Source organism: Manacus candei, unplaced genomic scaffold (genome assembly GCF_025592945.1).
Source record: "Manacus candei isolate 608988 ecotype Guabito, Panama unplaced genomic scaffold, ASM2559294v1 h1tg000103l, whole genome shotgun sequence".
NCBI classification, from domain to species: domain Eukaryota; kingdom Metazoa; phylum Chordata; class Aves; order Passeriformes; family Pipridae; genus Manacus; species Manacus candei.
This window is the reverse complement of record NW_026138151.1, coordinates 2,621,764-2,636,505: the sequence shown is the minus strand read 5'-3', so window position 1 is coordinate 2,636,505 and position 14,742 is coordinate 2,621,764. Positions and strand designations below refer to the sequence as shown.

At 45.4% G+C, this 14,742-nt stretch overlaps 1 protein-coding gene across 2 annotated transcripts in view; it reads left to right on the top strand.

Annotated features, from left to right (window-relative positions):
- Positions 1-1,841: 1,841 nt before the first annotated feature.
- LOC127461359 (uncharacterized) overlaps positions 1,842-14,742 on the top strand; it is a 32,958-nt gene continuing 20,057 nt past the window's right edge. The window contains exon 1 of one of the 2 annotated variants that reach the window (XM_051769086.1): positions 1,842-2,041. In XM_051769086.1, the coding sequence (XP_051625046.1) occupies positions 1,964-2,041 (78 nt within the window). In that variant the 5' untranslated portion in view covers positions 1,842-1,963. Of the gene's footprint in view, positions 2,042-6,151; positions 6,464-14,742 lie in introns of those variants that run through there. The other variant, XM_051769085.1, reaches the window with a different exon arrangement.

Below are 14,742 nucleotides of genomic sequence, written 5' to 3'. Positions count from 1 at the left end.
CTGATCGTTTACTTCTGTCACACTGAGCCTCATGTAGAAAAAAGTAGATTTCTTGTTTCAGGGATTTTTCAAAGCTTACCATACATTTATGGTGACATCGCCCTGAGATTTAACTGTGAGTGTTAAGAAAAGCAATGTGCCACAGTGCTGTGCTACAGAGACCAGACTGCCCTTCAGGCAGAAGTGTTCTGCTTAGAAAAACCCTCCTGCCAAAGATGCCAAGTGTCTTGGGTTTTGTGTTTATTCAGAACGGATATAATGTAGTTACATATTCTATGATATATGCTTTTTCTGTTGACAGCTAACTCAAAGAAGTATTACCCAGGAGGAGTGAAATGTAAATTTGAACATGAGCAGTCACAGTAAAAAACTGACAAGGTCAGAGCCCAGGAACACCATTTACACAGAATTAGCCCTGAAAAAAAGAAGGGTGAAATAAGAAGTGACCACACAAAGAATTATTTGCATCTTCTGCTTACAGTGCAAGAAGTATAAACAACCCAATTAAGCTATTGAGACATTCCTTCTGTGCCCTTCCATGCAAGGGCTATTTCTGCATTAGCAGATGCAGATTTCCCAGGGAGCCAGCATGGTCCCAGTGGGCAGCGAGCAACCGGAGTCCTGGCCCTTCAGTCTCCCTCAGCCTTAGGCTAATCCTGTTGTTATGTTTTGTAGGTGTCCAATAAAGGAAAACAGGCACCTTCATCTCAGGAGTACTGCAAGGATTAGGTGGAGATCGACTTCGCCTCTCTGGGAGTCAACCATGACTTTCTATAGACAGGACATCAAACCCATGGCGTAAGTGAATGGCCCTGGATTACACATGAGCTCAGTGCCAGGGTGCCTTCAACACAATACTGCTGCCTCGGTGCCTGTGCCCAGCCTCTCCCACCTTCATTACAAAGTGTAAAATCAAGATGTTACTTCTGATTTACACAATGAAATGACAGTATGGAACTTCAAATACAAAGTACATCCATGCACTTCTGAAAAAGAAAATTGTTTTCTTTGACACCAATTCTCCAACTTCATGCTTACTATATGCACCCACCTGGACACCACCTGAAGGTACTAATCACTGTTTCCCATTGATTATGTTGTTGCCTGGCACTCAGGCTGGATGTGGTGTGAGTGGATGGGATACAGGAGAGTGTGTCTCACCTGGAAAACCAGAAAGCTGCCTCAGAAATGAGGAGTATTCCTTGCCTTCCCATGTTATCCAGAGGGGTTAAGTGACTGCTGTACCCCGACTGCTAGTTTTTGTGCAGCTCCTGCTCTTTGGGGTCCCGAGGATGCCCGGGAACACTCCTTTTCTGTCCTTTGCTTCGTGCTCAGATGTAGCTGGGGTGATTTTTCCTCCTTGGAAAGACCCGAGCTGCTTTCCTATTTCGCATTCCTCTGACAGTTCACTCCCCTGACCGTGCTGCAGGGTCTGGCAGGTGACCGGAGCAGTGGCCGGGTGCGCTGTCCAGGGCAGCTACCCCGCCGGTGCCAACACACCGGCCCCTCCATCTCCCACCGACCGCAGGAGACGCTTCGCCCGCAGAGCCCGCTCCCGACGGCTGCTCGGAGGGGCTGGGCTGCCTCCAGCCCGGCGCTTCCCGAGCCCGGAGAGGATGCACCCCGGGGCATCCACACGCGGGGGCTCGGACCGGGCACCCCCCGCTCCCCTCCGGAGCTCCGCGCCGCAGGTGACCCCCCGGGGGAGGGCAGGGGCCGGGGGAGGGGGCGAGGGGCGGGGAGGCCGCGCTCGGGGGGTCGTTGTCAGCGGCGCCCGCTCGGGGCACGGCTCGGCGCGGCAGCTCCGCTCGCTCGGCGCGGCGGCAGCGCGGCTCGGCTCGGCTCGGCTCGGCTCGGCTCGGCTCGGCTCGGCTCGGCTTGGCACGGCTCGGCTCGGCTTGGCACGGCTCGGCTTGGCACGGCACGGCTCGGGCACGGCTCGGCACGGCTCGCACGGCTCGCCATGCAACGGAGCGGCCCCGGCGCGGGGCTCGTCCTGGCGGCGGCCGCCGCGCTCTGCCTCGGCGGGGCGGGAGCCAAGGTAACCCCGCGGCACCGCCGGCACCGGCACCGGGCAGGGCAGGGCGGCCCCGGGAGCCCCGCCGGGAGGAGGGAAGGCACTGCGAGTCCCCGGGGGAGAGGGGTGCAGCGGAGCTGCCGGGAGTCCCGGGTGCGGGCTGCGGGGGTGCTCCCGGGACGAAGGATGCGCCGCGGCCGCCGGGAGCGGGGATGCAGCGGGGCGGCCGGGCCGGGGCGGCTGCGGATCCCTCTCGGCCCCTGCCCCTCGGCGGCGGGGTTTGGGGTGTCGGGCTGGCCGGTGACTCGCCTCGGAGTCCGAAAGGCACCGGGAGACAGGATGCTCCGGGAGTGTGACTCCGGGTCACCCTCCCCGCATCGATACAGCCGGACCCGAAATCCGGTGCAAGCCCGTGGAAACCGATAGACCAGCGCCTACAGCCGAAATGAGAGCATCCCCCAAGGCACCCCGACCACGGCAGTGCCTGGCATGAGGAGTCCAAACAAACCACCTCGTGCTGTATTAGAGTCCCACGCCCTCCGCTCTTGAGCACCTGGGCTGCAGTTCGGGGAGCAGGCAAACAGTGCCAGTGCCAGGTACAGCTCCCAGGGCAGGGATCCTGGCAGAGCTGGGAGCCACTGGGTGAGCAGAGATGGAAAGGCAGACGAGGAAGCACAGAGCACCCCAAAACTAGGGGCAGCTACAGAGCAGACAGTCACTCTGAGCTTTAGGAAGGCTGAGCATTCCTGGTCCTGCTGAAGTGAAGGGGACTGATCCTATGGACCCTGATAGGACCAAGGTTTGACACTTCTGGTAGAGATTATCAGATCTATAAAACATGAGCCACTACAGTAGAAGAAAATTATACTCCATACATGTATGTCTTTTGTTACATATATATATATGCATATACATATGCATATATATATAGGTTCGGGTTTGCTTTCCCTGGTGAGAAACAGCATTATAACTCTGCCTGATAAACCAAATCCCTGCCACAGCACATACACACAGCAATGGCTGTGGTTGAAATGAAGATGTTTTATCTCACTCTGGTATCCTAGTGAAGACAGCTATGATGAGAACTTAATTAAGCCACATTTCTGGCACTGAAATACTAAGTATTAACTTTACCAAGATCTATTGAATTGTATGGTTCTGGGGTTTTGTCTTTGGTTTCTCTTTTAAGTCAGAATTCAAACACAGAACCTGCAAGCTTACCCTCACCCAGCTGCATACCTCTCTTATTAAACTACATAACTTCCTTGCTTCCCTGAATTATTGCATCCTTCCTGTGCTGTTTCTGTTCTAACTTTGCTTGTACAGTCATGAGGAGCAAGTACTGGCTGTGTGCTGTGCCTTTGGGCATGAGAGGCAATGGTGGGACACTGAATGCATCAGCAAGCTTGATTTGTCTTTTTTTTCTGTGTTTTCTAGTCAACTTCTGCTTTTCTCTAACTCTGAAATCAAGAGTGTTTGATTTCCCACCAGGCAGTATCTGAACTAAAGTATTGACCAACAGCACTACAGAAAAGAAACTGGCTCCTTAATGAAGAAGCAGCAGCCTCCTGCCTGGTTTCCTGACTTAACTTCTTACTGTGTCAATTATTCTTTTGATCACATGTTGTTTATAGGCTCTTAACACACTGGACAATTTCTTTGGCAGAATGAAACAAGCATTTTCTGTTGCTTTTCTTCCTAAATGTGACAGGGAACTCTATCCAAACAGATGTGTGTGTACATCTCTTGCTCCCTGTTTTTGTTATTTTTTGAAGTAAGTTGCACTTGCTTTTCACTCATCAAGGACTGCACTATGCTGCGTAGGCTTCACTATTTTTATCTCTTTTGGCTACACTGATAGTGTTGCTATGCTAGTAAAAAAATACACATCCCACTCTAAGTTACTTGCTCAAATGTAGTTCAATTTATCAGCTGAACAAAGGTATTCAGAGATTTATGAGAAATTATTTGTCTCCTGGCTTAGAGTTAACAATATGAAAACATAACAGAAACTCCCTTGGCAAGGGCAAAGTCTGCATGAGGTACAGGGAACTGAACTGATCTTTTCATCCAGGGAGGTGGTCTCTGCCAGTCGGAGCTGAGAAACTCTGGGATGCTGTGAGGTAGCGTGGATGTTTGAAACATGTTTTGTGGCAAACTAGAGCTCTGTCTGGAATCCTTCACCCAGCACTACAGCAATTTAAAAATAGGAGTTAGATCAAATGAAAGAAAATTTGAGGATAAGGTGAATGATGCTTCCTCCCGCGTGTCTGTATCAGATGATGGAACAAGATGTGCAGATAAGTGGCTTGTTTATCCTGAAGGAAGAATGTAAGCCTGATGAAAGAGTAACACAGTCAAAATTATGTCTCTGTATGTCCATAAAATATTATCTGTTTAATCAAATCCCTGTGGAGGAGGTCGCTATGCCAGTGCCATCCTTCATCTGGTATTCTTCTGTTCACTTGCTGGCTTGAAGAAAAAAACAAGCCTTTCTTGTTCCTTTCAAGAGAAGAAATCTTAGCAATCCAAGACCCTCTAGTGAGAATCCTAGCCCTGTTCCCAGCAAGAGCTATGGCAAAATTCCTGCTGGTTTCAGAGGAAGCAGGATCCTTCCCAAGATCAGTGAAAGATTAAAAAAAAATCAACTACTAAAATATGCACCTCAATTAGCAAAGAATGTGGCCTGATTAGTAAAGTGTATGAAATTTCAGCTATTAAATTCTACGGCCCTGATCAACAAAGCACACTGCACAGTTGGCAATGTATCCAGAATCTCAACTGCTGTACTAGTCTCCTACCAGATCAACCAAGCATGCAGCTGAATCAGTAAATTATGCAACTGGAGCAGCAAAATATGCACTTCTGATTGGGGCGGGAGGACAGGGAAGTTCTCAAATGTTTTAAATTGGCACACAGTAGGTCTGCTAGTGGTCAGCCTCTGCCTTAAGAAAAGAGGAGGCAAAATGCCTCACTTCTACCAAGACTTTGCAGAAAATTGCTGGATTGGAAAAGTGTGTTCCTCCAATGGCTTGGTGTTTGTTAGCAGCAGTCCCATTCCTCACCAGATGTGCAGCACATCTGGTTCCAATCCCAGCTGCTGCCAGGTGTGGGGGTTATTTTAGTAACACTTCAATGGGATTTTTAGGTCCAGGTAGCTTTTGCTTTATTAATCACTGTAAAGCAGTGTATTTCTGTCTCGAGAAATTAAGCCAGTCAAGTCAAATAAGACACCTTCAAAGAACCTGACAGTTTTGTTGCAATGGGCTTAATAGCTATTAATCTGTTTGTGAAAGTACTTTGGGCTTGAGGAGCAGAGAAATGATAAGTCTTTCCTATTTTCTTTGTATCTTGATTAATTGCCATAGCTGCATCCTGTTGTGTTTACAGTGCATCTTGGCAGATCAGATGTTTACTGTGAGGACAGTTTGGATGTCTGGGCAATTTGGGGAGCAGCTATATTCCTATATTCTGAAGCAGTAGAGCTGTTTCTCCCTAGCTTCTGTTTATGAGCTTTAAAAATCCAGTCACAGTATCTGTTTCTGGTCTTCAGAATTTGTTTTTGCTTTAAATTATTATTATTTTTGGTTTCTACAGAAGAGCTACAGGTTGTCCTATTTTAATAAAGATGCAGTTTCAGGGTTTCTATAAACTGTTGGTTTGGGTGTTTTTTGTAATGTCTGGAATTAAACTGTGTTACAGTGCTCAAGGAAGGCATGAGAATTGCTTTGTTTTATTGCACTTCTCACTTTAGCACCCAGGAGTCTGAAACATTATTTGAATCTAGGAAGTATCTGGGGTTGGGGTTTTTTTTCTGGTTTTGGTTTGATTTTTATTTTTATTTTTTTAATCCACTGCATTTGGTTCATAAAGCTGGCTTGCATTGAGCTTCTTATTTACCAAATTTCTGCCTCATTTCCAGGTCAGTTCAATGAATGATCCTATTTAGTTCTTTTTCCTGTTTAAAATATTTCCTACTGAGTCCAGAGCAGTGCCCTTAAAACATAATTGATTTGGGTCATTGAACCCTTATTTTTCATGCATGTTAGTTTACATCCCGCCACTGGTCTGACTGGTATTTAAATGAGAAAATTGCAGGCAGATTTCTCGTTGAGGCTAAAGTTCACGTGGAGTCCCTGGCAAAATAAGATCCTGGAGTACGTATCCCTGGAACTGGGCAATGATTTGTAACTTTTTTTTTAATTCTCTGTCTGGCCAGAGTGTTGTAAATCTGGCGCTCCCTTGTTAGCTTCACGCTAAGCAGCAAGAATGTCCACAGTGTTTTAGTCCTGATAATTCTAATTACTGAAGCACTGAAGAAGCTGAAAGCTGAGAAGATGGACAAGGCTGGCCTCAAGTCCTGCACAGCACATGGGACACTTTCTTTTTAGAGCTGAACCATAATTCTCTCGTTTGCCAAGGCTGGCAACGGAAGCAGAAGCCAAGGTAAGAGAAACAAGCCCATGGCAGAGGATTTCTGGAATGATGTGGGTAATCTTTCTGCAGAAGGAGCTAAAAGAGAGCAGTGCCTCTAGAGATGCCAACCTTCCTTGGGGTGGAAACGCTGAAATAATTGTTTTGTTTTTTTTTTTTACTGTCTGTCAAATCCTGTTGCACTGGTAAAATATTCAGGTCTCTTTCTTCCTGCCTCCCTTTCCTCTTAAAAAAAGGAGCTCAGGGCATATTTGGTACCAGAGAGTGGCTACCCAGCACTAGTGTAGCTAGACCAGGTCTGGTAAAGCAACTCTACCCATTACACACTATTATTATTATTATTATGCACTGATATCTCAGGCCTGTAAATAATAAATATTCAGCTTGGTGTTTAGATACTTCCTTGAGTATGGGGAGTACTAAATTAAAAAAATATTCCTCTTGTACAGATTCGTGGCAGGAGGAGGGTGGAGTAGGGATAGAGCACTGCACAGTCTTGCATTAGTGTGCATTCCTCTTACAAGCTCTCAGCAGTAAATGGCTTTATGGTTCATTTTGAATATCCTTACATCATTCCCAATGAAAAGGAGGTTCCAATTTTGAGAGAAGCAAAGGCTAATTCACCTGTATTTCCTTTCTTGAATTGTTGGAGCCCTGCTGGAACTCACAAAAGTCATCTGGGATTTCAGGAAAACTTAAATCAGGCCACTAAATACTACTGGTTTAGATTAGTAATGATGTACATTGAGGACAACCTCTGCATTTTGGTTTGGGTGGAGCCCTTTCATGGTAGAAGAGTTGGTAATACTTCCAGAGCACCTTTCATCAGAGGATTTCAGAGTTTCACAAATATCTAATTACAGAAACTATTAAACTCTGTTAAATCCTTGGTCCTGGGGGAGTACAGGCAGTACCATTATGCTCCAATAGAAAGCAGGGGTGGGTGGTGTTCAAAGTGCAAAACAAAAGCAAAATTTTCACATGCAAGCCATAACCTGCTGCACTATCTCATTTCCATCCAGTATTTTATTCCTCTCATTTCTTTATATTAGCAGCCAGGTTTCACCACCAAACCAGCTAAACAAAATGGGCTGGCACAAGCCTCCATTCAGAACTCCCTCCAGCCCTGAGGAAGGACTGTCAGTTGTTCATCAGTCTCTTCCTGATTTGTTTCTGTACTGTTTGGGTTTCTTTATTCTGTTAAGGAGTAGCAGGACTGTAGGCAGGGTCAGGTGCCAAGGATGGCAATAAGGGCAGCGTCCTGATTACAGGACATGTGGGATGAAATGCCTCTGGAAGTCCAGCCTGATCCAAATCCCAGGAAGCTGATTGCTCAGCCTCTCCAAGGAGGGTGTGCCTGCTCTGTAGTGTAGTTAATTTGGGGTTAGCAGTGGGAGATCTAATCCACTTGTTCTACCTAAATCCAGCTCCCTCCTAGTTTTAGGTTAGTAAATATTCCACTGTTTTGAGTGACTGTTTTTCTTAAAGGGATTTTTTTTCTGGATTTGACTGAAAACTCGGAGCCTTTACTGTTAGCATTGAGGGTTGAAGTCCAGGCTGCCCATGCCTTTGACTTCCTCCAGTGTCACAGATCTGCATGGGTGGGCAGTTCAGGTGAATCTGAGACCTCACTATTTGAATACAAGGGCCCCAAGCAGTTGCTCATCAAGACTAACTTTAAATGCAAGCTTAGCAGGCTGAACACTTTGATTTGCCTCTAAAGTCAACAGTAACTTATTCCAGGTTTCCTGGTTGAAACTTGAATGGGGAGGAAGAAAGGATGTCTGCAAAGCAGATTTATTTGGAAAAACAAACTGCTCACTGGTTGGGACCCTGTAACAACAAACCCAGGGCTTGGCTTTTCCTCTGTCTGCAGTATCTGTGATGTCTTTTTTCTGCTTTCTCCCAACACTCCCTGCTGTGCCCTCATGCTCTCTCCTTATGTGTAGGCAATAAAGTAAAATTTACAAGCATCCTGCTCTCTGAAATCCTGACAAAGGTGGAGTCTTGGAAATTTCCCTTTTCAGAGTGTACAAGGGGAGACTAATCCTGCAAGAACAAGGTGGAGAGAAGTGCTGCTGTTTGTGTACCAACCAAAACTAAGGATGAGTGCTCAGACCACAACAGACTTCTGAAGGCCAGCCTCAGCTGCAGCAATGGCTCATTCAGAAGCCTAGTGAAAAATATTGCATGAAAAGGAGAGGGTTTTCCTTTACTTGCATTTTAAGGATCACTGTCCATGTCTTCTGCATAAGCCTTCTCACCTGCTAGTGACATTTAGTGACACAACAACCTGGTTCCCAGGGATAACAGCTCTGCGGCAGGGCAGTGACAGCACAAAATATTTGCAGGTTTTGGCTTTCACAGGTGGAATGTTTCCTTCTCCATGTGTCTGCACAATGCAACATGTGAAACATCTGAAGTGTCTGAATGAAACAATAGGGTCATGTAGCTGGAAAACCAAGCACAGAGAGCTTGCTTCTTTTGCCAGGCCAGTTTATGTGTATATGTGTTGTGTTTTGTTTGCTTTTAAAGATCCAAATTTATTTCCCAGGAAGTGCCCAGCAAAATCTGCTTTTCAGTCTTCCTTTCTCCTGTTTCTGGTACTTTCAAAACAGAACAAAGCAATTTTGGGCACCTAAGCTGCATATGGATTTCATTATGTAAATCCCCCCCACACATTTGGGAGGTGATATATATAAAGTTAATTTGGGAACATTAGTTTTACAGATTCCTATGGACATACTTAACTTGCTCAATGGACTTTTACACTGAACTCTACAAGCAAACAAACTTTTTCTGCAGTGCTATAGCTTTTGTTTTGTTATACCATCTGGCTACCAAGTAGTAGAAAACAGTCTGACCATGTTTTCTACTCTTTAATTTGAGCTGCTTTAGCCTGTTCAATTCGTAGAAAATGAAAAACAGATTGATCTTCTGGAAACTGCCTCATCACCCCTGTTAGTTCCCACCAACCCTAGAGTTTACTGTTAATTTTTCTATGGTGTGTTGAGTACACTTTGTTAATGAGAACTTGCTCTAGTGGAGAAAAGACCTATGTGACCTATTAAAGCCCTGAAGCAAATGGCCATGGCATCTTGAACTCTTCATTACACTGCCTTACTTTTATTTACGGTGGTCCCATCATATTCATGATTATTTGCCTGAGGAGACACTCTAAATGATGCCTTTGTTTCTCTTTCTAAGGCTTTACATTTTTTTGTATGTTTGAATGAGGGTATTTTCTGAAAAAGGAACCCAACAAACTAGAACATGGATAACAGCTTTGTATAGATGTAGGATCTTATTTGGTATGGCATCTTGCATCTTTGTTGGAGAATCTCTATTTGTCTGCTGAGTGTCCAGTCACAAGAGCTAGCTCTTTTTTTTTCTCCCTGCAAGGATTAGTCTGAAAAGTCTACAAGAAAAGGCTGGTTGTTGTTGGGAATTCCAGCACTCCCTGGTGGATGTTATGTTAAATGTGCTGTATGCTTCCTTGGCCATAAAAGCTAATACTGGGATGAAAGGGGAATGCCAGTGCTCAGACTGCCCTCATAATGACATGACTCACATGCATCTGTTGCATGAGCATGGCACAATAAATTTGTGAGACATGTATGAGAGGTTTCTGCTCAAAACAGTTTGACTTTGTGGGTGTAATAGTCACAGTCCCCAGGGGAGCACTGCCTAGTCAAGTGGGTCTTTCCAAGCACTAGATTTGCATATTTTATGTAGATTTTTAAAATCATTTGATAGAAAAATAGTCTGGCTTTTGTCCCTTTCAGAACCAAGGTGAGAAGAAGGAAATGAATATTGTAATGTGGGACTGTAGTGAAAGATGGAGAAGAGTTCAGAATGAGACCTTAGTTTCTAGTAAAAGCACCTGGATGTAAGTCAATTGAAAGAAAAAAAATGTCCTATGCCTTAGCCTAGGCCTCTTCCAGAGCATTTCTATCTGGTTTTCACACTTGTACCAACATTTACTCACTTCATAAGCATATCTGCACCTTGGCATGCAACAGCTACTGGGCAATCAGTGAATGTCAGACTTACTCCTGTGGTGGTAACTTCAAACTGGAAAGTAATAGGCAGCAAATGCACCCATAAACTGCCAAGCCCAGAGAAAAACTATTCCTCATAAGCATTTCTAGCCCTGAGGATCTAAATCACAGAAAGAACTGAATAAGGAGAGAGAACTCTGCTTGGCAAGACTTACACAGCTGCAACTTGTAGGACATCTTGTAGGTAAATCCAACTCCATCTTAATTAAAGAAAGGAAAGGGGAGAACTAAAAGTTCTGCCTATTTATGATATGGGGGTTTATAAACTACATGGGTTTATTCTCTTTTCAATGTTCTGAGACTTCACCTTTTAGGTTTTAGGTAGCTGAGTTAGCAATAAGCCTCCTGCAGTCCCACCTTTGCTGAAAGGAGAGGACATGTTCTTTTAGAGGGCTGTTAAGACCATTTCAATTTCTCTGAAGTTCCCTCTGCAGGAAACAACCCTGGCTTCTGCCTGCAGAGGAAGGTGAGCCAAATCAGCCAGTAAAACCTTGCACCAGAGCTGGGTGATCTTTGTCTTACATAGGAATCTGGCATCAGGTACTCATAAGTCTGTGGCTGCTGCACAGAATTCTGCCCACTGCTCATAACTGCAGTGGAGGTTGGCATCTCTGCCCTGCTCAGGATGGACTGCTTTTCCTTCTCACCTGAGCCTCTCAAAGCAGAAGAGCACTCGCCTGCCTTTCCTCTGGGTGCCCAAAGGCAACTACAGGATGTCAGCGTATGCCTGGAGTGCATATGCTGCTGCTCATGCTATGGAAAGCTGGGCTGTTCCATGGGGGATTGTTTGGAAAACAGCCCCTGCTTGTGTCGCCGGGAACAAGCATTTTTTTGTTGTTTGGGAACAAGCATCTCTGGAGTTAAATGAGGAGGGCTGTTGTTCTCCACAGAGGCTGGAGTGCCCGTGTTTGTTTTTTTGTGATTTTCCTTTTCTCCACCTCCTGTTCTCAGGGAGGATCAAGGAGGAGGGATGGTGACCTCATGGTGCAGTTATGCAATCTGCCAGGGCCAGGTATCAAAACACACTGCAGCTGTGGGGCTGGGACCTCGCTGTGGCTGGGGGCCCTGGCCTCCTGGCTCTAATGAGATCACTGACCTTCTCCTGCCACTTCTCCTGCAGCTGCTTTGATTCCCAGGGATTTGTTGTGGCCATGCCTGCCTAACGGTTTGGCAAACTGCCTCAGGGAATGCTGCAGCCACAGACAGGCACTGGGAAGTGGCCCCGGAGACCCAGAGCAGGTGAGAATATCCTGAGCCCTGCCAGCCTCTTTCCATCCTAACAGAGCTTATTTGCCTTCCTCCAAGGGTATGCAAACGTTACTGCCCTCCCTGATTATTCTTTTTTTCACAGGGAGCGAGGGGAATGTTGCCTGTTCTCCAGTGAAATAAAGCAGTGCCTGCCCAGCAATCTGGTTGTGATGTTTGAGCCCAGGGCTCAGCTACAGCCCAGTCACATGTGGGAAGGATAAGAGAGAGTAGCATGTCTGTAGTCTGAGGCATATTTGGGCCTCCAAGTCCTCAAGTCTCATTCAGACTTTGCATTCTTTGCTCTAATTGCTGAACTGCATTCCCATTTCCCTCCTCTCCTCTTCTGACTGTATTTTTATTTTCCTTGTCTCCTGCAGTAACAAGCTTTCACAGTCCCCTTCCTACCTGCATATTTGTTCTCTTCAAATGTCCTGCAAATCACAAAAAACAATAGAAAAGTTGGAGATAAGTGTGAAAACAGGGCCCCATGAAGCTGTCTAGTGTGTGCCAAGAAGGAATATAAGACAAGTTGTTTTCCTGGAAATGGAATTTACAGACTGGAAATGTCACATCCAGGATCGCTTTCATGTGGTGGAACTGCTGCTGCCCACCACTGAAATAACAGAGCATCTGTTCAAAATTTGGGTTTGGGGTTGCTTAAATCCAGCAGGTTGCACTCACTCCAATAAGTGTTAGATCCTTGTTTAAAAAGAGGAGTGCAAATGCTCTGGTACCATAAATGTACTAAAAGCAAATGTATGCTTGGCCCAGCTTGAGAGTCCCACACTGAACCTGTTCAGAGCTTGTTTGTGTGAATGACTCAGGGAGTGAGGAGAGCACGTGAGTGTGGGCAGGGAGCTGGGTTTGTGTTGGGACAGGGATATTGGGAGGGCAAGGGAGAGCCCTCAGCAAGCAGGATGCTCTCAGAAGTGATGGGAACTCTTTTGAGATAAATCTGAAAATAATCACATTAAAGGCTGAAAAAGAGGAGGCAGGGAAAACTCTCTCCTAATAACTAAGCAAAGTGTCAGCAATTTTTGTTACACTCTGTCAATCCCATGTCTGATCTGCTGCTGCTTTCAATCATCCAGAGATACTTGAAGAGTTGCCCTAATACAGGATAAGAGACTGTCCTTTTGCTTGTTCCTCATGCTTTACAGCAAAGGCAATTTGGCAAAGAGGGAAATGGTGATTCCAAGGCATTTCCAGGAATTCTTGAACTACCAGGTGGAAATAATAGGTTAGATGTGCTGCAGCTGAATTTGGTTCATGCTAATGAAAGAAAACAAACGTTGCACACAAAGATGAGCTGGAAATGCAAAATTAAATATAGCAGTATTTTTCTAAAGTCTCTGATCAACCTTGTCCTCTGCTTGGAAAAAGTCCTACCAGCTTTGATCTCTAGATCAGTCAGCTGGTGAAGTAAATGTGGTCATTTCTTAAACCAACAGACTGGAGTTTTCTATCCTACTCTTGGGATAGTGTTTCCTGAGATCCTGGATTTGACGAGCATCCAAAAAGTTCAGACTTCCCTAACTTGGAAATACCGTGAGAGGAGAACTTGGGGCTTGTGCTGGGAACCACAAGACTTGTATTTCTGGTGGCTTTGCAGCCAGTTCCAGCCATGTCAGCAAGTCAAGACTTTTATCTATATGATGTTTTTCCCCTGTAAGCTGGGATTGTGGAATGAAAATGTTCCCTTTTTCCTTCTCATTTTCTTTCTAAAACCCTGAGTTTGGCATTTCTCTCTGCTCTGGCTGAATGTTTGGGCCACTTCATATTTCATCCAGGTGGCTGGCTCTGTTCAAATGTCCTCAGGAGTCTGAGGGATCTTTAACTTGGAATGAACCTCCCATGTTTGGAGGGGAGAAGGGGGCAGTACTGAGATGCCTCCCTGTGTTTTGAGCAAAGACATTGGTGTAGCCAGGGCTTTACAGAGGTCCCTGGGGCAGAATAAATGTGCAGGAGCTGGTGGGGCACCTCAAAGCACTGCCAGCTCTTTGAAGGAAACACACGTGTGTGCATGGAAGATGTTTTTAATTTTGGAGGGGTGAGAGATCCCAAACAATTTACATCCCACTGATGCTACAGTGAGCTCAGATCGTTAAATTTAATCATCCAGGCTGAACAATCTTGGATTCTAAGACTGCATCCATCTCTGTGCAGAAACCCATTGCACACCCCTGGGACAGGATAAGGCTACTGTGGAATGCCCATACCCTGCCTGCAGTCCTGTTTTGGCACCAGGCAGCTGCAGTGGATTTTGATTTTTAAATTAAGCAAAAAAAATCTTCCTGCTGAGAGGTTCTTTCTTTTTTTACATAGTGGGGCTATTTTACCAGAAGGGACAAAACATAAAATAATTACCGTCAAAATCACAGGATCATAACTAAGTATTTTGACTTCAGAGTGATTTTTGTTAGGGGCCTAATGTCTGCATAAAGAGCTTCTATCCTCACCTCCACTCATTACTCTAGTATTAAATTTTTCTGGTACAGTCTTTAGCAAAGACCAAAAAGTCCTTTAGCTTGGATAGGGAGTTAATACATGTCTGTTCCTGAAAGGACTAATAAATGCAGCACTTCTTAAATATTCAGTCAGTTTGAAATACAGTGGATTATTCCTTCTCTCATTTCTAAAAAGAAGTGGAAGTGACATTTTTAAATCTGCCTGAGACTTGAAACACATGTTGAGAAATGCACAGGAGTTGAGATGTGCATGAAGCATTAATGAGGGCAAAGTGGGTTATGAACTTTGCACATCATTTCCTTGCAAGCCTGCAACTGGATCTCTCTATTAGGTGTGTGTGGCTTGGCCCCTGAGGGTGTCTTGGAAATCCAGTGGCTCAGCTGTGTGTCTCTGGATTCCTCTGCTGAGCTTTCACTCTGACTCTGGGTGTGCACCACAAGAACTTGCTATTTCTTGGGTATTTTATAAAAGAACACAAGCTACATTGGACAGGTCCCAAGCCAGAGAATCTGA